Consider the following 23,007-nt stretch of genomic DNA (forward strand, 5'->3'; position numbering starts at 1 on the left):
AAAGCTAATGGCTATGTGGTGCAATCGGTAGATTCATTTATAAGTCAGTTATATGATCTACAATGTTATATATGAATGGCACAAATCACACTCTGAGCAAGTTGTGTATTTACATTAAAAACTAGGAACCAACTAGTGTGGAACTACTCAATACTCAATTGCTCGGGCAACAAGTGGTCATCGGTCATAAAACCTCACAATTGAAATGGAATTTTAAGCAAGAACAGAAAATGAGATCAGTTTGAATTATTTTTCATGCTCACATCATACGTTTGCTTAAATACTGTAGTTGTTGCTAAGCAGAATTCGCAAAAAAAGCCGCTTAAAAAATGCTGCTTTCTCTGCTGCCCCGCACAACAAAGAAAGAACAGGAAAAGACGACATACCGTACTACTTCCTTATTCACAGCAAAATAAAGGTTCGGAGACAACACTATTTGTAACATAAATGCAGCAATTTAATCTTTATTCTATTAAATATTAAATACACTATATGAGACAGAACGCAACAGCTTTTGTCACCAAAAAAACATCTGCTGCATCTGGTGGATGACCGCCAAACTTGTCCCTAATGCAAAAATGTCCACTGCAATTCATTAAAATACGCTAGATCCCCACTTTTCACAGGGGTTCCATTCCGGGACCACCAGCAAATGGTGGAAAGTAACTGAGACGCCCATGACATTTTCTGCAGAACCTCCTGCGACCTTGGCGTTGACGTTTTCCTCCAATTACGGATCGACATTGGCAATAGGAGATTATATTCAGCTCAAGAACCCTCCCCCATCTCTCTTCAAAATGCCTCACACACTTTTTCTCATTTTAAAGAATGTATAGTTATTCACCACTAATGAGTGATAATGTAAGATGATCGATGAGTAGATAGAATCAGACTCACGGTGTAGAAGTTATACAGAATGGATGGATGGATGGATGGATGGATGGATGGATGGATGGGTGGATGGATGGATGGATGGATGGATGGATGGATGGATGGATGGATGGATGGATGGATGGATGGATTGATGAATGGATGAATGGATGGATGGATGGGTGGATGGATGGATGGATTGATGAATGGATGAATGGATGGATGGATGGGTGGATGGATGGATGGATGGATGGGTGGGTGGGTGGATGGATGGATGGATGGATGGATGGATGGATGGATGGATGGATGAATGGATGGATGGATGGATGGATGAATGGATGGATTGATGAATGGATGAATGGATGGATGGATGGGTGGATGGATGGATGGATGGATGGATGGATGGATGGATGGATGGATGGATGGATGGATGGATGGATGGATGGATGGATGGTTTGCCCTCAGTCCTTGTCAAAGTATTCTTGTGAAAGCTACTGAACCCCCAGCTGCTGCTAATGTTGCAAATGATCTGATTATGTTATTTCCATAGAAGCATGCATCATCATCGCTGTGTGAAGAGGTGAAAGTGTTTTGAATACCCCGAAGGTAGGAAACCGCCATGTAAATGCAAGCCGTTTACCACGTGTCTCCACTGAGATTCATGCCCTGAGGTTTAAACACAAATATTACTCTCCTGCATTGACCTCCTGGTCGTAATTTCTTATAGACCAAGGACTGCACAATACATTCAGGCAGCCTCTGTTCTCCCTAATGATATGACAAAGCCCCATTACTCCTTAGGTTTGTTTACATAAATGCAAAGATTAAGCAGCGCCACAATAGCCATGTAAATTTAATGAGGATAAACACGGCTTGTTCTCCAAGGCTGCTGAGGAACGAAGATTTCGTCAGGGGTTGATGAGCCCTTCTAGACGTCTATTCCGCAGGGCTAATTACAGTATGTGCATTTTGCAACATTATGTTTAGCCTATTGCTTCTGGAGAGAATACAATGAATTCAAACTGGCAACAATAAGATAAAGTCCATTGGTGTCTTGTCTGTGATACATCCTATTATTAGCTAGCCAACTGTGGCAGCATGGCCCGTATCACACAGGGGGAGAGCGCCGAAACAAACGCCATTAAATCAACGCTTCACATTAGTCGAGCTTCTGAAGAAGTTACGTCACCACAGTAATCTTGGCTCAGAGCACGAACAGTCCTCGGTGAAGTGGTTATGTAAATAATAATAATAATAACAGCCAGCCTTGCAACATATCCACTTGATGCCCAGCCTCCCAACCTCTTCTGCCTGCCCTGGAGCTGGATTAAGGATGTTTTAGGTTTCCGGTAATCACTTTTGCCCAGCAAGTGAAGATGATACTGCAACTAAGTGAAATAGGCCAAGATCAATCAAGGGCTGAATGACACAGCATGAAATTGGGTGTGACAGGTCTGTGGGCCATTATCTGCATCCTGCACCCATTTCTGCTCCCACATAGATAGGGCATGAAAATGTAGGGTAACAATCAAGACATGCTCCTGGAAAACATAAATGAGGTGTACTGCACATTTAGGCAATATGTCAACTTTTGCAGAAAATGTGGGTAATATGTGCAGAATTAGGTAACTGGGGAAAAAACATGCTGGAAAAGCCTATTCCGTTAAATCTCTCTGGAGGATTCAAATGGAACAACTTTGGATGAAAGGTTTTCATGCGAAAGCAAATCACCTCGGCAAATCTTGTGAATGTTAAAGCTGGTCTCACATTTATTGGTCAGGGATTTGTTGTCATATTTGTGATGTTGTGTGCTATAATAGAGTGCTACTTGCCACGTAGAGCTGCTTCCACAAGACACCCCACTCCTGCAGTGTTGAAGTGGTCTCTGTGATAATGGGGTCCTCAAGGGGCACCACAGTCTCACACAGCCTGCAAACAGAAACATTTGCATGAATGACATCAATAGAAAACACAATTTGTGCATGGGCCTGATTGAAGCTTAGACATGGCAGGTAACATATTATTTTTATTCCAATTGTCGTGCCACAGGGAAGATGGAGCCTATCCCAGCTGAATGGACTGATCACCTGCCAATCAGAAGATTGACACTTAAGAGACAGATAACCGTTCACACTCAAAAACACATCTACGCACACTCAATGACGCTAACATGTAGTACATGTTTGTGGACTGTGGGAGGAAGTCTCAGTACCTGGAGAGAACCCACACAAATATTGGGAGAACATGTAAACACCGAGATCCAAACCTGAAATCTTCTTGCTGTGAGGCAACCACTTTCTCTCCCAAAACCCAAATAGATAATAGACATTTCTTAATTTGCATGATAAGGCCTTGCTTATGCATCTGTGACAAGGGGGAAGCCACTCGGTCCATGAATTTGAGGAATTGTCAGCGGAGGGAACACTTTGGGAAAAGGCAATAGATGCGTCACATCATTAACTCCACATGAAAGCAAAACAGAGTTCACAAATTGCTGCTTCTGGAGTGAGGAAGTTGAATCCTACTGATTTAGAAGTTGTTACTTTTTAATTGTCTAAACACCAACAGAGGTCCTCCCCATGTGAGGTAACTCAGCTGGAGGGTGGTGACAATACAGTGAGTTCCTGGTCCACATGGAGTCACAGACCCCAGTCTGCCTCGTATACAATTATTTGATACAATTGCTTAAGTTATTGTCCAGAAACATGCACAGAAATGGCCTGCTGGAAGTCAATTTGTGTCGGTGTTCTTGTTTGTCTTTGCACAAATGCAGCCCTGCTGGTAGGTTGTGGGCCTTCGACACCTTTCCTGGAGGAGTGGTCTGCAATGTTCTCCCTAATTTTTCAAGTCTCTGAACGTACACACAAACAAACTGACCATTCCTTGGATCTCTGTGAGCGCCATCAGACTTGCACACTGTACGATCACACCTGTCCGAAACCTGAGAACTTCAGGTAGTTCAACTTCCATTCTGTCGTATTTGTATATGACTGTGTTCAAACAGACAGCAAGGCATATTTCACAATGTAGCTTTCTTTATTTTCATCCTCAGAAAAAACATGCCGTGGAACTATCTCATCCAATCAATGATCGGAATCTTGTAGGAAACCCCTAGTGTATAATTTAATTGTACATTTCTTTTCTTGTTTACCATTTATTTTGTTAATTATGTATACTTTACTACGACTGGCTGGCGACCAGTCAGGGTGTACCCCTCCTCTCGACCGAAGTCAGTCGGGATAGGCTCCAGCATACCCCTGCAACGCTTATGAGGATAAGCAACATAGAAAATGGATGGATGTATACTTTAATTTCCTTATTTCCTTTCTGTTTTGCAGGAGCCTGTTCTGGCACTATTTCATCCTGAAAATTTACTTGGAATTTACGCCATATTTGTTGTATACGTTTACTTTTGCCTAAATAAAAAAAATGGAATTGGAAAAAAAAAACATCCAATGAAAAAAACAACCATATTCCGGTCCCTTCGGCAACACTCAGGCAAACTCGGCATAACATTTCCTGTATGCAGTAAGTCTGGCCATGAAAATAAAAGCTTGCCAGTACTACATGCGCATTTAAGCCACACATTCAGTCCACACTTTTCACTCAGAAAACTGGCTCGCTACTTTGGCTTTGCAGCATGTTTTTCAGAGCAGCCCTTTCTCATTCGAAAAAGAAAAAATCTCATCCAGATTCACCTCTTGTTCTTCTGTTCACACATACTGCAACACCCAGTCCACACTAAGAGAAGCGCCGCTGTATTTTCTTTAAACTTTGGCTTGGTGAGTGGATGTGGCACTGGCCGTTCGTTTCGCCATTTAGTTCTCCTAACCCCACAGCACCCTTAGCTATACTCTGACCTGCAAAACAGTGGCATGTACTACATATCGCGCTGTTAATGAATTGATTGGCTGTGTCAGTAAATACATACCAACAGGATCTTATTATTGGCTGGACAATGTTCGTTTCATTGCAAAATGGTAGAGAATAAATTGGTATGTTTATTTACAGTTATTTACAGTTCAGGTTGGATTTTATTTTGTGCGCTGCATAGATTTGCTGTGCGCTGAGAACACTGTAGCAATGCGTGATTGTGCAGGCACCTTAGATGGAACATTTCTGGCCTGTCTCTTGATATCTCCTCCATACTCTTGACTATTTGAGACACAGTAAACCTGGAGGAATACCACGATCTGAACAATGTCTGTCAGATGCAAATAATGCATGCAGGCAGTTAAAAAAATGCAAGTTTACCCACAAGCACCTGCAAAAAAAAATCCTTAAAAGTCTTGCTAATTGCCTCTCGTTTCCACCGGTTATCTGTCCCATTTGCACAACTCCAGGGGAAATCTATTCAGTTGTTATTGCATCCTAATTCCATTGGTTGATATAGCCTGGAAGTGTGATTGACTTGGAGTTACACCATGATAATTAGGTGTTTGTATTTTTTGAGCAGTGTAGTTGTGTCATCTGCCAACTCATAAACCAGCTACATACTGTAAATATTAATTAATAATAGTGACTGTTGTTTATGATATAAAAAATGTCAGTATCAAACACCATATTTTGTCCACTAAGGTTGCCTGCTGATATTTCCATTATTACCAAATATAAGCACTAGAGAGTTCAGGTTTGAGCTGCCCAAACCTGAGCAAAACTCCACGTATTCAAAACTCCAATGCACAGCCTGTTTGTAGACCCTTGATTGTTGTTGTGATGCTACATGTTCAATAAATACTATAGTCATCCAACTTACCCTCTGTTGGTCACTGTGGATTTCTTCAAGTGAACATAGCTGACTGGGAAAATACCCTGTGGACAGACAGATGGGCAGAAATGTTACACACTGTGACTGTAACCTGTCAACTCTTCTGTTTTCCTCAGGAAACTCATGTATTTTGCCCTTCTTTTGCCGTTACCCTCCAATCACTGACTGTGTTGTTAGTTATAACACCAAACAAAAGTGGTACCACTTTATAAAATTGGTAATAGTTAACACATTTCTTAAAAATGGGTTCATAACAATGTCATAAACTCACAAAAAAGTTTGAAAGCTAATTTTGCATACTACTCTTTGTTAGATTTGTTTTCACTACGAGTTGTTATCATTAAAAACTGGCAAAGGGAACCTTATTGTAGGTGTAGGACATATTAAAAAATTAGCTGACAAAATTTAGAATAATGTTTTTCTAATTTTACACAAAATGCAGTTTTTAAATGAAACGTTTTATAATCAAAGGAGAAAAAAAATCCAAACCTTCATGGCCCTGTGGGAAAAAGTGATTGCCCCCTAAACCTAATAACTGGTTGGGCCACCCTTAGCAGCAACAACTGCAATCAACCATGTGCGATAACTTGCAATGAGTCTCTTACAGCGCTGTGGAGGAATTTTGGCCCACTCATCTTTGCAGAATTGTTGTAATTCAGCCACATTGGAGGGTTTTCCAACATGAACCGCCTTTTTAAAGTCATGCCACAGTATCTCAATAGGATTCAGGTCAGGACTTTGAATAGGCCACTGCAGAGTCGTCATTAGTTTTTTTTCAGCCATTCAGAGGTGGACTTGCTGGTGTGTTTTGGATCATTGTCCTGCTCAAGGACCCAAGTTCATTTCAGCTTGAGGTCACAAACAGATTCAGGATTTTTTGTTGTACAGCAGAATTCATGGTTTCATTTATCACAGCAAGTCTTCAAGGTCCTGAAGCATTAAAACAGCTCCAGACCATCACACTACCACCACCATATTTTACAGTTGGTATAATGTTGTTTTTCTGAGCGTTACTTTTACGCCAGATGTAATGGGACACACACCTTCCAAAAAGTTCACCTTTTGTCTCAGCAGACCACACTATTTTCCCAAAGGTCTTGGGGATTGTCAAGATGTTTTCTGGCAAAATTGAGACGAGCCTTAATGTTCTTTTTGTTCAAGCATGGTAATGGTAGTGTCATGGTCTGGGATTGAGTGCTGCTGGCACTGCGGAGCTGTGGTAATTATGAGGGAAACATTAATTCTAACATATACATGTAGGTTACTATGACATTCTGAAGCATTACGGGTACTGTTACACCCCTACAAGCTGCACACTGACTAAGTTATATCCAAGCTTCATTTGTATAGTATTGTACCTTGACAAGATTAAGTAAAATGGTTGCTAAAATGTGAAGTGTGAATTCACTTTCATGATATATACTGTACCGTATGTGACATTCCATGATGCTAAATATTTCACTTGCAGTTTATCTCTCCAGTCTGCCAGATGTGAACAATTAGTGAGTGAAACTAAGTCTGTGAGCACAGAGAGAGTATGGGGGCGAAGGAGTGTGGGCAGCAGAGCACATAACAAAATGGAGGGGCGTTAAGAACTGTAAATAGCTGATGGGAATAGAGAAGGACAACATGCAGCCACTAACACCTACATTCAGATGAAAAGGACAGCTTTTGTTCTTTCTTTCAAACATTGTAGTTGCATCCCATAATATCCAAGTACATCACTTCACCTCTCTCCGTTTCTAGGAATTAACTTCATTTGTAATTGTGACAATAGTAACCCTACTCAAAAACACGTTATCACTCATGGAGGTGTATGTGAAGTATTGAAAACACATAAGTATTGGTATTGGTCATTTTCTGCACTGCAGTATATTTATTCCAGTCAGCAGTGATGGTGTTATACTGTATGAGTCTACGTCTGTGCTCCTATTTGCTTCTCTGCTTTAATAAAGAGGTTGCATAAAAATACCTTCTGTAGGGAAATACTGTATGAGGTTAGTTGCCATCATATAAACAGTGTCTGTTTGATTTGGCCTTGATTAATGCTACAACACTTTGAATGTTACCAAAAAGGCCCCTGCAAAAAACATTAAATTAAACAGTAGATGTATTTTTACTTCATACACTCAACAAAAATATAAACACGCTTTTGTTTTTGCTCCCATCTTTCATGAGCTGAAACTTTTTCTATTTATGCAAAAGGCCTATTTCTCTCAAATATTGTTCACAAATCTGTCTAAATCTGTGTTAGTGAGCACTTGTCCTTTGATAATCTATCCACCTCACAGTTGTGGCATGCCAAGATTCTGATTAGACAGCATGATTATTGGACGGGGGGCTTCGGCTGGCCACGATAAAAGAGCACTTCAAAATGTGCAGTTTTATCACGCAGCACAATGCCGCAGTTGTCGCAAGTGTTGAGGAAGAGTGCAAAAGGCATGCTGACCGCAGGAATGTCCACTAGTGCTGTTGCCCGTGAATTGAATGTTCATTTCTATATCATAAGCCTTCTTCAAAGGCCTTTCAGAGAATTTGGCATTAAATACAACCAGCCTTACAACCACAGCCCAGCACCTCCACATCCAGCATCTTCACCTCCAAGATCATCTGAGACCAGCCACCCGGGCAGCTGCTTCAACAGTCATTGGTTTGCATAACTATAGAGTTTTTGCACAAACAGAAACCGTGTCAGGCAAGGGAATTATGAATATGGGTAGGCACGTTATGGACAATGAACACAGGTGCATTTTATTGATGTCATTTTGAATGCATAGAGATACCGCTACGAGATCCTGGGGCCCATTGTTGTGCTGTTCATGATAACGCCTGTTTTTTTGACCCCTCAATACAGTAAAAGTACATGTTTTGGAGTGTCGTTTTATTGTGGCCAGCCTAAAGCACACCTGTGAAGTAATCAGGCTGTCTAATCAGCATCTTGACATGCCACACCTGTGAGGTGGATGGGTTATTTCGGCAAAGGAGAAGTGCTCACTAACACAGATTTAGACGGATTTGAGAGAAATAGGCCTTTTGCACAACCAAAGGTGTTGCGTTTATATATTTGTTCAGTGTATGAAGTCAAAATACATCATCAGATGTTACAACATTACAACATCAGATGTTTGAGCTCAACTTGAAAGATGAATGTTGTGTTTATATTTTTGTTGAGTGTATTTAGGCAAAAGTAGTATTTTGTGGTATGGTGAACACAATTAAACATAACTCTGTGATGCATTTTTTTTCATAATTAGTGCACTATTTGCTAACTTAATTACCATCAGGCCTCATAATGTCTCAATAAAAATATAAGAGATGTGCATGGTTTGCATTATATCATATTTCAGAAAATGCTTTGCTGTTTTAATAAAACCTCCATTAACTTTAAATGAAATTCACTGTCTAACTTGCGGGCGTTATAGTTACCTTGATCAAAGGCTTCTTGGTGGAAAAGCCTCTGTACCAACCTAAAGGACAAGATACAAATTATGAAAATGATGAAACGGATCAGTAATAAAAACATTTGTCCTCCATTGTACGATAAGCCCAATGACATCTACAGTATATACAAAGTCAAAGGGGAACGCTATGTAATTTAAAATAATTCAGTATTTTACTGACTGGCTGAAGTTGGCTTCGTTTATGCCAATCTTAAGCACTGTACTATTTGTGACACAAACATCAGTTAAAATTTTAGCTTTAGACTACGTTAGCAGCTTTTCTGTCTATCTTTAATGGTCCGACTACACATTGTGAATATACAGCAAATGAATAGAAAAATGTTGAAATGCTGTCTGAAAGCTTTACTTTGAAGTAGTACAAAACTGATTTCATTTACTAGTACAACCAAATACCAAAATTATGCCTTTAGTCGGTTTATCACATTTTTACCTTCGCTCTTCTCCAGGATCTGTACTGTCTCCCCAATCTCCAGGACTAGGGCCTGACATATCGGTGATCGGAAGTTACAGATAACTGTGCAAAAATGGAGAGAAAATAATAAACAAGATTAAAAAAAAGAATGTTTGACAATAACAGAATAACAAGTTTACACACAGCATGTGTTTGGGGAGTTTTAAGAGACAAGCTATCGCACATGTTTAGATCAAATGTTAAATACTAGCATCTTAACAGCTTAGTACTGTATAAACAACTCCCACCCCGAGGTGGGTCGTCATTTTAATAGGTAATTAATTCTTAAGCAGGCTGAAATGTGCACAATATTTAGTTAATTGAGCTTGCAGATTGGAGCCCACACAACGAGTGTGGCCAAGCACAGCTTTATATAGTTGTAAGTAAGCATTTGCATGCATTTGATTGTGCAGCATTATGCAACCTTTGACCCTACATAGTAATGACTTAAATCCATATTAAGGGCATGATTTTTCTTAAGGGAATAAATGCTACAGTGAAGTGGCAATATGAGGCATGATACATATTAATAATGTCAGCGCTCCGTCGATGCCGTTAAAACCCACAAACGGTGGCCCTTCAAGGAGTGCTTGCTGTGAATCATTATGCTAATGAACTAGCCATGGGACCCAGTGAGGGGGAGGAAGAAAAGGAGGGGCCCTCGCTCAGTTCCTCTGCTAGGGTAGCTATGGCAACAGACCAGCTACAAACTGCAGGGCTCTATTCACTGTAACTGCTTCAGGGATGAGGGCATTTTAAAATGGCAAGCTTATAGATGCTGCATGGCACCGGAGGTTTGAAGTCAACCTGTGTCATATATTAAAGGTACACTGATGGAGCCCTTTATTGGTCTCTGTTAGATTGGAAATGCAAAAGAAACTACACTCATATTGATTAAAAAATTCAGCCAAGGCCACATCAGAGTGAGATGAGATTGTCATGTTGGAGAGAGATGAGAGACAGGCTCTGTTTTCATAGTCTTCCCTCTGAAAACTCCCAAGCTGTGCAAACACTCTTCGGTTGTGTCTGACGCTACAGTGCATTAACTCACATCCAAACATGCTGAACTAAAGTAAAACCACAGCACTTTTACTTGGCAACACATCAGTCCAGACTGTGCATCTATCAAGTTCCTAATAGGGAATTATAATTTGTATGTACTGTATGTATTAAGCTCTGCTTATTGTCCCATTATATGGTGCTATCAAGTACCGTACAACATATAAGTTCATCAAATGTCTGAAAATACATAGTCACTCAACTCAACAAAGATAGCTGCTCAGTTTTAATTGACACTGTCAGAGAGGTATTCATTTAACAATACTGTATGTTTATTATTGTGGATGTAGTTTACAGTAGTGTACAACTGTACAACAGTGTTTTGTAATATTTTCAAATGTTTTGCGGACCTAAATACAAATGTTAGAAACACCTATCAGTATGATGCAGTGTACATTATTGAACACTTTAGTGAATGTGTTAATCAAAACAAAGAATTATTATTTCTATAAAGGCAAAATATATGCAATGTATTTGTATTGAATATAATTGCAAAATTAGAAGTAAACAACAAAGCTTGTAAATGTACCCAAATGCTTGAGGGTACACGGCTATGATGGGCTTTTCGGTTTTTAGCATGTTACTTTTGTACCACAAGACTGGTGGTTCACTGTACTGTATTATGAAGAAACTTTGACAGCACCTGTTCAAATACACTTTTTAATCTTTCCCATAACATAGCAAATGGAGGAAAAAAACATTTGGCCCAAACAAGCATTCTCACTCTTCTTTTCACTACAAAAATGCAAAAGTCTGATTCTCTGCTTCTGATGTGGATGTTAGCATTTTTGTTCTGTCTTATGGTAAAGGTGCCAACAACAGCCTTCCAATACCCCGATTCCGACTGATTTGGAGTGTATGTTATACAACAGGTCAACAAATTGTACTTTTAAAAAAGATATCTCAAAAATGCTCACGTATTTGTACCACATCGAGCCTGAAGTCACTGGTAGTTGTATGTTAATGGTTTACAGTAAGGCTGCAACTAATGATTATTTTAATAACCGATTAATCGGTCAATTGTTTTTTCGATTTATTGATGAATCGGATTTGAAAAAAACATTTTTGATTTCTGCCTCTTTATTCAGAAATAGAAGATTTGAACTGACAGAGCAAACAAGTGCACAAACACCAAGTTGCTGCTTGAATATTCTGTTAAAATAAAGTTAAATAATTAAAAAAAATCTAAATGTTTGTCAAATAGCTTCAGTAAAACAATAAATGTACACAAAAATACAATCATGATCATTTTCTTAGTCGTTTTTGTTAGGGCTGTCAAATTTAACGCGTTAATAATACATTAATGGAAGTTTCCTTTAACGGCACGAATTTTTTTGACACGCGATTAACGTGCACACATCCTGTTTGACCCTCAGCCCTGACAAATGCAGCTTCTAATGTGAAGCCAGAACGGAGGACAAATATCGAGCAGAAATGGGCAAAGAAAAGGGTATTCTGAATGCTAAGTTTAGCTTCACAGCCCCGGCAGATGCCTCTCTCGACAAGACCAAAGTTATTTGTGTCGCTGTGAGTCGGGTTGTCACAAAGTACGGCGCCGGGAAGAAGACAGAATTTACTGGTCCACTGCAGGTATTTTGTTATATTGTTATTTATACAGTAGTACCGTGGCATACGAGTGTCCCAACCAACGAGTGGATGCGAGCCGTCTCTCTGTAGATTTTTGCTTTGAACTGCTCGCTAAAATTTGGGCTATCTAAAAGAGCTACTAGTTATGTACCCCGCTTCTCGCCCAAGTCAGCTTGGATAGGCTCCAGCATACCCCCTAATTAGTATAAGCGGTATAGGAAATAGATGGATGGATGGAGGTACTAGTTACGGGCAGGCGTCGCCGAGGACAGCTATTTGGGGGCTTGTGTCAATGGCAATGGATCTAAATAACATTAGCTTTCGCTAGCGGGGTCACCGGGAAAAATGTTCAAGACACACTAACATATGCACATTATAGTGATCTGATTTATCTTATTTATCATGTATTGTGCAAAACTATGATAGGAACAACATCAAATTAAAAGCACTAAATGAGTTCAGAGCCACCATCCGCCAGTGCGAGCCGGGACTTGTTTTATTCAGAGGGGAGCACCAACAAATATGTACATTAGCACTCAATAAGGTCATCAGATCTTACCACGATCTGACTCCCACATAGTATCAGCATTTGGGACCAAATATGAGGTGAAACAAAAACCAGAAAAATACAGTAAAGTGGTCTTATCTGTGCATTTTAGGAGAAGATCCATTGCAAAGTTAAATAATGCGTTCAAGGATCGGATCGTGGAACAAGTAGCCGCTCACATTAAAGATGCAAAAATTGTGATGCAAAAAAACTATACATTATTTTTTTAATAAAACAATGACCCATATTTCCAAAATTTGTATCCCTTTACAAAAAAACTGATGTTATTTAAATGATATATTTAAATTATTTCATTTTAAATTTTTGTGTGTGTGTGTTTTTTTTAATCATTGCACCTGAAAGTTTCCCGCGGCCTGGTCGTCGGGGACCTGCCTTACAGCATGCTTGGGGATATAGTGTGCTCTTTTACACATTTGAAAATACTGTAAGAATGACACTTTTATACAATTGGCTTCTCTATTTTATAATGTAAGATTAACGTCTACATTGACAAATGTAATTGTTGAATCATATCGAATCGAATCATATCGTTGCTAAGTGTCGAATTGGTCTGTTTTTCAAATATATAGTTTTGTAATCGTATCTTAACTCGTGTATCTAGAAGCGTATGGAAGAGTTTACCACAAACAGATTTACATCCCTACTTATTATCGATAAAAAATTTCTAGCTGCGATTAATTGTGAGTTAACTGTGGACAAAATGTGATTAATTGCGATGAAATGTTTTAATCGATTGACAGCCCTAGTTTTTTCATAGTAACTTTTATACAAATATCAGCAGCGGAACGAGTGCTACAGTTCTGAATCCAGCAGAGGGCACTGTCTCACAAGTCAATTCACTCAAGATTTTCCTGCAGGAAGAAGACTTGACAAGTAACTGCACGTTGTGTGAGTAGACTGCTGTATACAGTGGATCTCCACGAATTCTCGATTCAGCATTCACGGCCCCACAAATTTGCAGATTTTTGGTCAAAAAAAGTTTTTTTCATTGGTTCTATCGATCATCATTATCATTCATTAGCGCGTGTGTGTGAGGCATATTTAGGGCTTAAACCTAACCAGAGTTTATTTAAACCTACCCCTTCTCCATGTCTCAGCAATTACTGATAGTTTGCTCACATTCTGTTTTTAACATGTTAAATAATATATAACTGAATAAATACAATATGAATGATCTACACTATTAATTATACGGGAGTCAAAAACTGACAGAAACATAGTGTAATGTTTAAATAAATGCAAGATATAAACTCAGCAATAACTTTTAAAGCAATGACAGATGAATGATATTCAGGATCAATTCTATCAGACTGTATGGTTCTCAGCTTTCCCGTTCTTTCATGTACCTTGTGAACACCATATACTGTACTGTATGTGCACTGTTTATTCAACTGGCTCATGTGGGTACATTGTTTGAGTCCTTTGTTCAATCCGTTCCATAATTTAACTCCACATACTGATATGCTAAAGGTTTTTAGTTTTGTGCCAATGTATTTTTTTCTTCAGGTCATAATTTCTCCTCTCCTCTCCTCTCTTGTTGAAAAATGTTGTTGTCCATTATCGGGGAGCAGGTTGTTTGCTTCGCATGTGATTAAAGTGTTTGAAAATGTAGTAGATCAGTGAATTTCAATATTTGTGATTTAATGAATAAAGGGTTTCTGTGCTGAAGGCTTAATCTGAGCCCCAGTGTGAGATATTGCATTGTTATATTGATTCAAAGTACCGGTAGTATGAATTCTCTGTCTCATTTTAAGCTTTCTCTTTTAGCAGCAACAAGATTATGCATAATAAAATAGAACCCCCACAGCAGGTGCTGACATTCAGCTAATAAGACACTTCCTTTGGCAAAAAAAAAAAAAAAAAAATTTGCAAAATATGCAAAATGTTTGAGGAGAGTTTCATGTCTGAATCTACGTGTGTTTGCTAAGAAAAAATAAATAAAGATTGTTTATATTGAAATATGTACAAAGATATGTATGGATATGTTATGCCACCTGCAACACAAAGCTTATATATCTTATAGCACAATATACTGACCTACATTGGTTGGGTTTTACCATCATTAATGTACACATCGAAGTGGCCCCACATCCTTCAATTTTTCTGTATCAATAGTTTTACTTTTTATTTAAGAATTGTATTTATTGGAAAATTACCAGAGGAGCAGATTGCAAATTTTCTATTTTCATGCTTCATTTAAAAATAATTTAATAATAATAAACGATACAGCGAGAATTTTGGTTAATTGGCGACTCTAAATTGTCCGTAGGTATGAATGGTTGTTTGTCCTGTGTCCTGTGATTGGCTGGCAACCAGTCCAGGGTGTACTCTGCCTCCCGCCCAAAATCAGATGGGTTAGGCTCCTGCATACCCCCATTCCCCTAATGACGATTAAGCGGCATAGAAAATTATTTAAAAGAGTTGTCCTCTTTACGCACAAAAACACACCGCAACCTGACCGAAACCATAGCCCAAACACTGAGGTACGGACTGCACGGTGAGTCACCTTTACCGATGCACCCCTACTGAATACGTAAGTGTCTTCATACACAGGATTATATAACTCATTCAGCATTTCATATGTCAGAAGAGGTAACCATGGAAAAATGTTTTGTTGTTCTTGCTGGTGAAAATAGAACGCCTATGGCCGAGCGACCTTGCTTAAGGACTGGCAAGGCCCACATTTCCTACCTAATTGTACCACAGCCCTCGGGGGAGGAATGCAGAGGAAGGTGAGATATCATCAAAAAGCTGCCAGTACAACAGTAAAAACTCTTACAACTTACAAATGTGTGGCTGGGTTTTTTTAGAACATTTTATTCAAGTAGGCATTGCATACAACGTGCCCATTGTGCAACTGAAGTACTGAAATCTACTGATTTTCTTTTTTTGGTCTTTTTTACTCCATCCATCCATCCATCCATCCCTTTTCTATACCATTTGTCCTCATTAGGGTTGCGGGTGAGCTGGAGGCTCCCCCAGCTGACTTCGGGCAAGAGGCGGGGCACACACTGAACTGGGCGTCAGCCGTTCACACAGCACATACAGACAAACAACCACTGACATTCACATCCATGGACAATTACGAGCAGGGGTCTTCAATTACATTTGTCTCACGGGCCAAAATGTTTCTCGGTAGACACTGTGAGGGATTAGAAATGGGCGATATAAACATTATACAATAGGAACAAATTAATTCTATGTCCATATTGCTCTAATACATGTTGATGGAACAACCTAGCCGTGTCCCGCAAAATTGAGAGCGACAAGCTGCAACTAGTCATCAATGTAATGTAGCACGCTGTAGCTAGGTTTGCCAACCGTCCCATGAAAAAAGGAATCGTCCCACACATAGACAAAAGTATGCGGCCGTTATTGAGCTGAAAGGGAACACACTTTGTAATGTATTAATGTGAGAATCCAAAATAGTTTGTAAAACATGCATCTAATTAAATTCAGGCTCGAATCAAATTTTATAAAACTTGTTTCATACAAAAACAGCACAAAAAAACAGACGGCCTTGCAAACAATGTGTCCCTTCTTTATTTTGCAAGAAGTTGGCAAACCCACAGTATCTGTACAGCTAAAGTATGTGCGGAGCCGCTCTTCTAAGCTACTAATCCTCGCCTCCATGGCAGCAAATAAACTACATTTCTTACAGGTATCGGGACAAGGAATAGCTAAGCTAAAATAGAGAAGCCATTCTAACCGCTAAGTGAGCTTTGAATGTTAAGTAGCAAAACAATATAAATGCTTAGTCCACTTTAACAGAAGTCTAGCTGTGAACAGGGCATTAGTGAGTAGATTAATAAGAGCCTACAGAAAAATACAACAACTACACAAAACAACTACACAGTGAGTGCACACGTCCGAAAACCAAAAATGACTACTAAATACGTTACCACATACATCAGCAGCCAAAAGGATTAGCCTTTGTAATCTGTAACCTGTTTTGAAATGGTTCTATTATAATTTATATACCAAAGAATATACGTTGATATACTGTATACTGGCTGCAATATATATTGCAATATAGACTTTAGGCCATATCGCCCATCCCTAATTTACAGTATATTCTGCATGCATAAGGGATGCAACGGTACACAGAAAAACATACCGTTTGGTCCGCCCTGCATGGGAAAATTTGCTCTTATGGACCCCAGATTTTCAGTACTTTTTGGGCTGTGTGTGTTTGCGCGTGCCTGCCTGTACAGACAGGTCTCATTTCCCACACTGTACACATTTCAAGTGAGGGACAGTCTGCCTAAAAACAGACAAAAAGGCAACGCAAAAGAGTAAAGGACAGCGTATATATTGGAGAGTGTAGGTGACAACAGCCGCGGCTACGCCTACTGTGTCAGAGATGCGCCAAGGCGACTCAAACCCTGTGGATCTCCTCAGCTACGTCCCTGTTTTTGCACACGTCACCTCCATAAACAGACTAAGATGTGTGCATAAGATGCTTAGGAGAGATGAGAACTTTTTAGTAAAGTAAAGTAAAGTAAGGAGCTTTACTAAAAAGAAAATAATCTTCCTGTTCAAACTCTTACTGTTGCACTTGCACCTTCAGAAAACGAAACACTGTAACAAGGGGCGTGTGTGACAAGTGCGGCCAAGGGACCATTTAGGGCCCGCAGCTTGTTCTTTGTTCTTTCTAATGAGTTATATGAATTTATCAATATTTATCAAGATTTGTTTGTTTTTTTTGAGAATTTTATTTATTGGAGAATTACCTTCCAGTAGATTGCAATTGAATTTTCATGCTTCATTTTTAAAATCATTTTATAATAATAATAAATAATAAAGAAAGAATTTTGGGAGAGGTTGTTCTCTGTACGCACAAGACGTACCGAAACCGGACCAAAACTGTAGCCCGAATACCGTGGTTCGAACCGTACCGTGGGTCACCTGTACCATTACACCCTTAGCGTCAGCTAAGGGAAGTTGAGCTACATACATGCAGACCTATTGCACAACTCCTCCGGACAACTCCTCTGGACAACAGTGGTATGGAAACAGGAGCTCAGAACATACCAAAAGAGCTTCTCATATCCAATGAAAATGTATTTCATAAAACAACATAGACTTGATTAAATGAACAGTCATTTTCCCAGTGGTTAACCACGAAAATGAAGCCAAATGCCGATCCCTACTTTGAGTCATGTTGTTCATCACTCTCTTACTCATTATTACTGGGCTGACATCTTTCTAAGCGACAAATGTCTCAACATCACAGAACTCGAGACCTGCCATCAAATTGCAGCAGTGTCTCTGCTTGTTGTATGACCTTCAGTGACCTTAAAGTGCGCTGAAATGGCCGTACACATACTGTGAAAATGACATTTGAAAGTTTCCCTGTGTTTTATGTGCATCCTTCACAACATCAGCACCACTGACAAAGCTTTAAAGTGGCAAAAAAACCACACCTACAAAACATCCAAATTACCATTACAAATCAAATACTTCATTTCATGAATGCATATGAGCCTGGAAGTGTCCATTACAAATAGCAGTGACCTACTTGGCTTGATTATTTAATGTACTGTGACAGTAGCTTGTGTGTGAGGCACGTGCATACAGCCGCAAACTATATGCAGCCATCTGATTCATTGTCTGAAAAGTTCAACGTAAAGGTCGCATGAAGGCACATTACAATGCTTTTTCAAACACTGTACATAATCACCCATGCAGTGATTATTCAATGGGAGGCTCTTTCCTATTTGCTTTGTTAAATCCAGGTGGTGACCTTTTTTGGCCAGGCTGTGTATATTCTATGGCTTTCAGACCAATTGTACACCTATGGGGGATCATGTGGATATACGTACAGTCATGGAAAAAAATATTACATCATCCTCGTTTCTTCAGTTTATTGATCCATTTTAATGCCTGGTACAACTAAAGGTACATTTGTTTGGACAAATATAATGGTGAAAACAAATATAGCTCACGAGAGTTTAATTTAAGAGCTGATATCTAGCAACTTCCATGGTTTTCTTGATAGTAACCAATATCACTTAAGTTCTTACATGAATAGCTATAGCATTGTATTGCCATAAAATGTAACTCTTATGAGCTATTTTTGTTGTCATTGTTATATTTGTCCAAACAAAGGTACCTTTAGTTGTATCAGGTATTAACATGAACAAGGAACTGAAGAAACAAGGGTGGTCTAATCACTGTACAGTTACCACCACCATTGTGGAAAGAACAAAAGAAAGAGTACTGTACTGTATCATTAGGGAAGATTAGTCAAGGCCAAACGTGTCTAAGGTGTTAGACTAGCTTGAGTAGGCTGCATATTTGGTAGTTTTTTTCTACAGACAATGCTGCTGCTAGACTCTGCTGCCTGGTGTGTTTCTAGAGTCTCCTATGAACCGAACATGGATGTTTTTGGGATGTGGAAGTAAGGTACCTGGAGAAACAACAAGCAAACTCCACACAGAGATGTTCCTACAGAGAGCCAAAACCAGATCGCCTGACTGTGAGGCCAACATGCTAACCACTACGCCACCCATTTTCCCTACTATTCATCCTATTTAGGGTATTTAGGCTATTAAAGAAGTCTGTCCCAGCTGGCTTACATTGAAAGGTCACCTGCTAGTCATTGCATTGATCCCACACCAGATGCTCTAACCTCTGTTACGTGAACCACTACACTACCCATTGTCCACTTATTCCTCTCTTTATTTATGGCACTTTAGCTGTGCTTGCAAAAGAGCTGCTGTAGTTTCGCATAAAATGATGACAGATGATGGGATGTGATAAGATACAACCAGAATGATGTTTTTATGCTTAGACTGCAGCTCTTTTCAATTATGTCCAAACAATGTATGTGAGGAGGTGTGCGTCTGTCTATCCCCTGTTCTTCTTTTTATGTCATTCATTCCGGGTCAAAGGGCACCCATGCAGAGAGGAAGCCCACAGGTAGACGCCAGTTTACACCTGTTGGAGAGACACGGTCAGGGTGCCCCCTGGTGGTGGCAACACCAACCGCATCCCTCTTCTTTCCCACTCACCCCCACCCCACCCCTTTACGTTTGCTCATGAGCAGAAAGATAAGATCAAAAACGCCATATGTACGCATGTTACACTAAACTCTACAAAAGATTATGAGTGTGATTCATTCAATCAACATCTTAGCAGACAGAGATCACATCACTCCGAGGTAGTGGGCTCGGACTGGAGGCTGCATCATCCCACGCAATTCCACCCCCCCACCCCGATCTATGCAGCCATTATATGTGATGTGTTTTTTATTGGGTGTAATGTGCTTGATAAGAGGGATATAAAAACGAAGTTGGGTAGATTGTGTCGTTGAGTGAACCTCACGTTAACGCTGCATGGTAACAAAAGAAAACAACACACGTCGCTAATTAACAATAAAATGTGCAATCGACTCACCAACTCCGATTTTCTCCTCTTCTGTAGGGATCCACATATTTGGTTATTTTTGCCACATTATGTCGACAGCAGGAGATGATGGTTGCTGAAAAACAGAGAGGAAGAAGAAGAGGACGGTGATGGTGTTCATTCTACATGTCTCCACTGGAATCCTGACGTCGGTGTGCGCAGTGATGATGGTGGCGGGGGATGAAGGAGCATCAAATGTCTCTGCTTTTTATTATGATGTCCCGGCGTGTCTCCGGTCTCCGTGTCCACCTAGTGCACACACGCGCACGCACGCGCCTCCCGGTCTCCTGAAATGTGTTATTGCAGCTGGATTTCGAGTATAGCACAGGTATATTTCAAAATCTTCTCATTAAAAAAATCAGTTCGTCAACAGTTGATCCACGAAGGTGCGAGAATGAGACGCCAATTAGTGGCTAGGTGGCAACATATACGTCCGACGTGCCGCAAATAGAGAGGAAGCTGCATTGTAGCGTACGATGCGCCATCTTCCTGTTGGTCACATGACGACTTTTGTCAACACTGATGTGTCAAGCCCTTGCGAATATGCTCTCTCTCACTCTCTCTCCTCACAAACTGCAGTTCCTCCCTCCTCCTAATGTGCTGCTTCAGGGTCTGCAGGCCACAATGCACAGCCCCCTTGGGTGCTACATGCCTGCCAAGCCCTTGGCCCACCATTCCAACATATGCATGTATATATAAGTGCAACCAATGCAATGCTTTGTCATGATGCATGCAGCTGTAATGTGATTTGGACATAGGTGCACAACCCAACCACTCACCGCCATCATCATCCATCCATTACATACCCATTCACATGATGGGCATATACAGATTCAGGCTGACAGACACGTGTTGTCATGTCTACTGCAACTGTGATTGCCTCTTGCATGTTCTCCAGATTTTAAAAGTATGGCACAGCAAGTCTCCCCTGCGAGAATGTTATAGGTTTGGTGGCTCACCAAGTCCCCAAAACACAGGTTTTCTGGAGCATATTTTGTGGTGTTTTCTGCTTACTCTCTGAACTCTCAGAACTAAACGCCAAAAAATGTTTGAAAAGGCAAGTATTCAATTAATAAAACATTTTTTTTCATACTGTTGTGACTCGCCAATAAACAACTATAAAATACGAGTGAAAAGAAGTTGTAATTATCAAACAACCTCGAGCAAGTTTTTTGAACCGCCGCCATCTTGGCCGTGACGTCCCACTGAGAACACTTTCAGGCAACCAGACTCAGCCATGGATGCACAACAAAGTCAAAACTATTAACAACAATAACATAATGATAACACTCACTAACATTGTGCTGTTATGAGTAGTTGTGAACACATTGTACAATGATACTGCATACATGTATACATTAGTTTTAAGAATAAGCACTGTCAGCTGGCATTTTACCAGTTTCGGAAGCCAGAGCTGCCTGTTGACAAAGCAGTTCATTGAGCATCTGTAACACACATTTAAAAATCGGCCATAATAGTACAAAATTGTCAGACAACATATATGTTGTCAAAAAATGTGCATTTGCTTACTGCCACCTGAGCACGCTTTTATACGGTTGAACACAACACAAAGAGCAACAAAAAATGCACCGCAGCAACATGAAAACAATGTATTTCATGCATAGTTCTGAGAGGGAGGGTTCTCAAAGTGGAGGCACTCCCTCCTTCTTCTCCAGTCGTCGACAGAATTGTTTTTTAGCGGCAAAAAAAAAAAAAGTCAACATTCAAGCACTCTTTTAACATGAGAAATATGCCTTTCAATGTTATTTTCCACAGCCAAAATGACAAAATGTGTGTTGGTTTCATAGGAAATTTAAATACAACAAAAGTTGAAAAATGTGTGGGGTTTTTTTTTAAGCTGCTGCACCTTCCCTGAAGTCCTCTGGCACGCCTCATAATTTGAAAATCTATGCTCTACATGTTATTGAATTCACATTAACTAATGCAGAGCCGACTGGTCTATTAGGCAATATAGGCGGATGCTAAAAGCACCATGGCCACCAGGGGGCGCCATAAAATCGGGAAAAACTCACCTTCAATCTTCACCTTCACCTTCAACCTTATATTAAATAAAGTCATTAGTATAACTCCGAAAATGGAAATCTCATTAATATTTCCACAAATTATAAATAAGTCTCATGACTTTGTACATAGTTTTACATAGTTCTATAGGTATTTTATAATGCTTTTGTATAATGATTATATTAGCAAATATATACAGGGTGTCACAAAAATATATAAACACCATTTAGCAGCTAATGACTCAATTGTTTGTTTTTTATTCCTAACCTTTTCAGCAGGATGAGGCACCCCCACACTAACATTGTGATTTCCTTGATGGGATCTTGCCAAACAGGTGGATTGGAAGGATGGATTAGGTTGAATACCCTCCATGTTCACCAGACCTCACACCACTAGACTTTTTTTGGGGGGGGGGATACCTAAAAGACAAAGTTTACACTATGAGATCTGCAACTGTTTCTGAATTGACAGCAGCCACCGAATGTGAATGCATGCAAATACCAAAGGAATTGTTTCGTGATGTGTGCGATTCCATTGCTTCGCATTGTCAGCAGTGTCTGGACCAGAACGGACGTGAGCTTGAGAACAGGCGGTAAGAAAACAATAAAATGATGATTGTAAATTCTGTTACATTTTGAAAATTCAACAAATTATAATAAACACCTAGTTTACAATTATTTAAAGTGTGGATATGTTTTTTGGGCCACCCTGTAAATGTACATGCAACAAAAATATAAATGCAACACTTTTGTTTTTCTCTCATTTTTCATGAGCTGAGCTCAAAGATCTAAAATGTTTTCCTTTTGTACAC

General features: G+C 39.7%; 1 protein-coding gene across 2 annotated transcripts in view; it reads right to left on the reverse strand.

Annotated features, from left to right (window-relative positions):
• Positions 1 to 20,697, reverse strand: part of dock3 (dedicator of cytokinesis 3) — a 60,908-nt gene extending 40,211 nt beyond the window's left edge. For both annotated transcript variants that reach the window (XM_054776877.1, XM_054776868.1), the window contains exons 1-5: positions 20,166 to 20,697; positions 9,530 to 9,613; positions 9,065 to 9,105; positions 5,627 to 5,682; positions 2,703 to 2,799 (exon numbers count right to left, since the gene is read on the reverse strand). In XM_054776877.1, coding sequence (XP_054632852.1) covers positions 2,703 to 2,799; positions 5,627 to 5,682; positions 9,065 to 9,105; positions 9,530 to 9,613; positions 20,166 to 20,202 — 315 coding nt within the window. In that variant the 5' untranslated portion in view covers positions 20,203 to 20,697. The remainder of the gene's footprint in view (positions 1 to 2,702; positions 2,800 to 5,626; positions 5,683 to 9,064; positions 9,106 to 9,529; positions 9,614 to 20,165) is intronic.
• Between the last annotated feature and the right edge of the window lie 2,310 nt (positions 20,698 to 23,007).

The sequence above is a fragment of the Dunckerocampus dactyliophorus genome, chromosome 1 (assembly GCF_027744805.1).
Source record: "Dunckerocampus dactyliophorus isolate RoL2022-P2 chromosome 1, RoL_Ddac_1.1, whole genome shotgun sequence".
NCBI lineage: Eukaryota > Metazoa > Chordata > Actinopteri > Syngnathiformes > Syngnathidae > Dunckerocampus > Dunckerocampus dactyliophorus.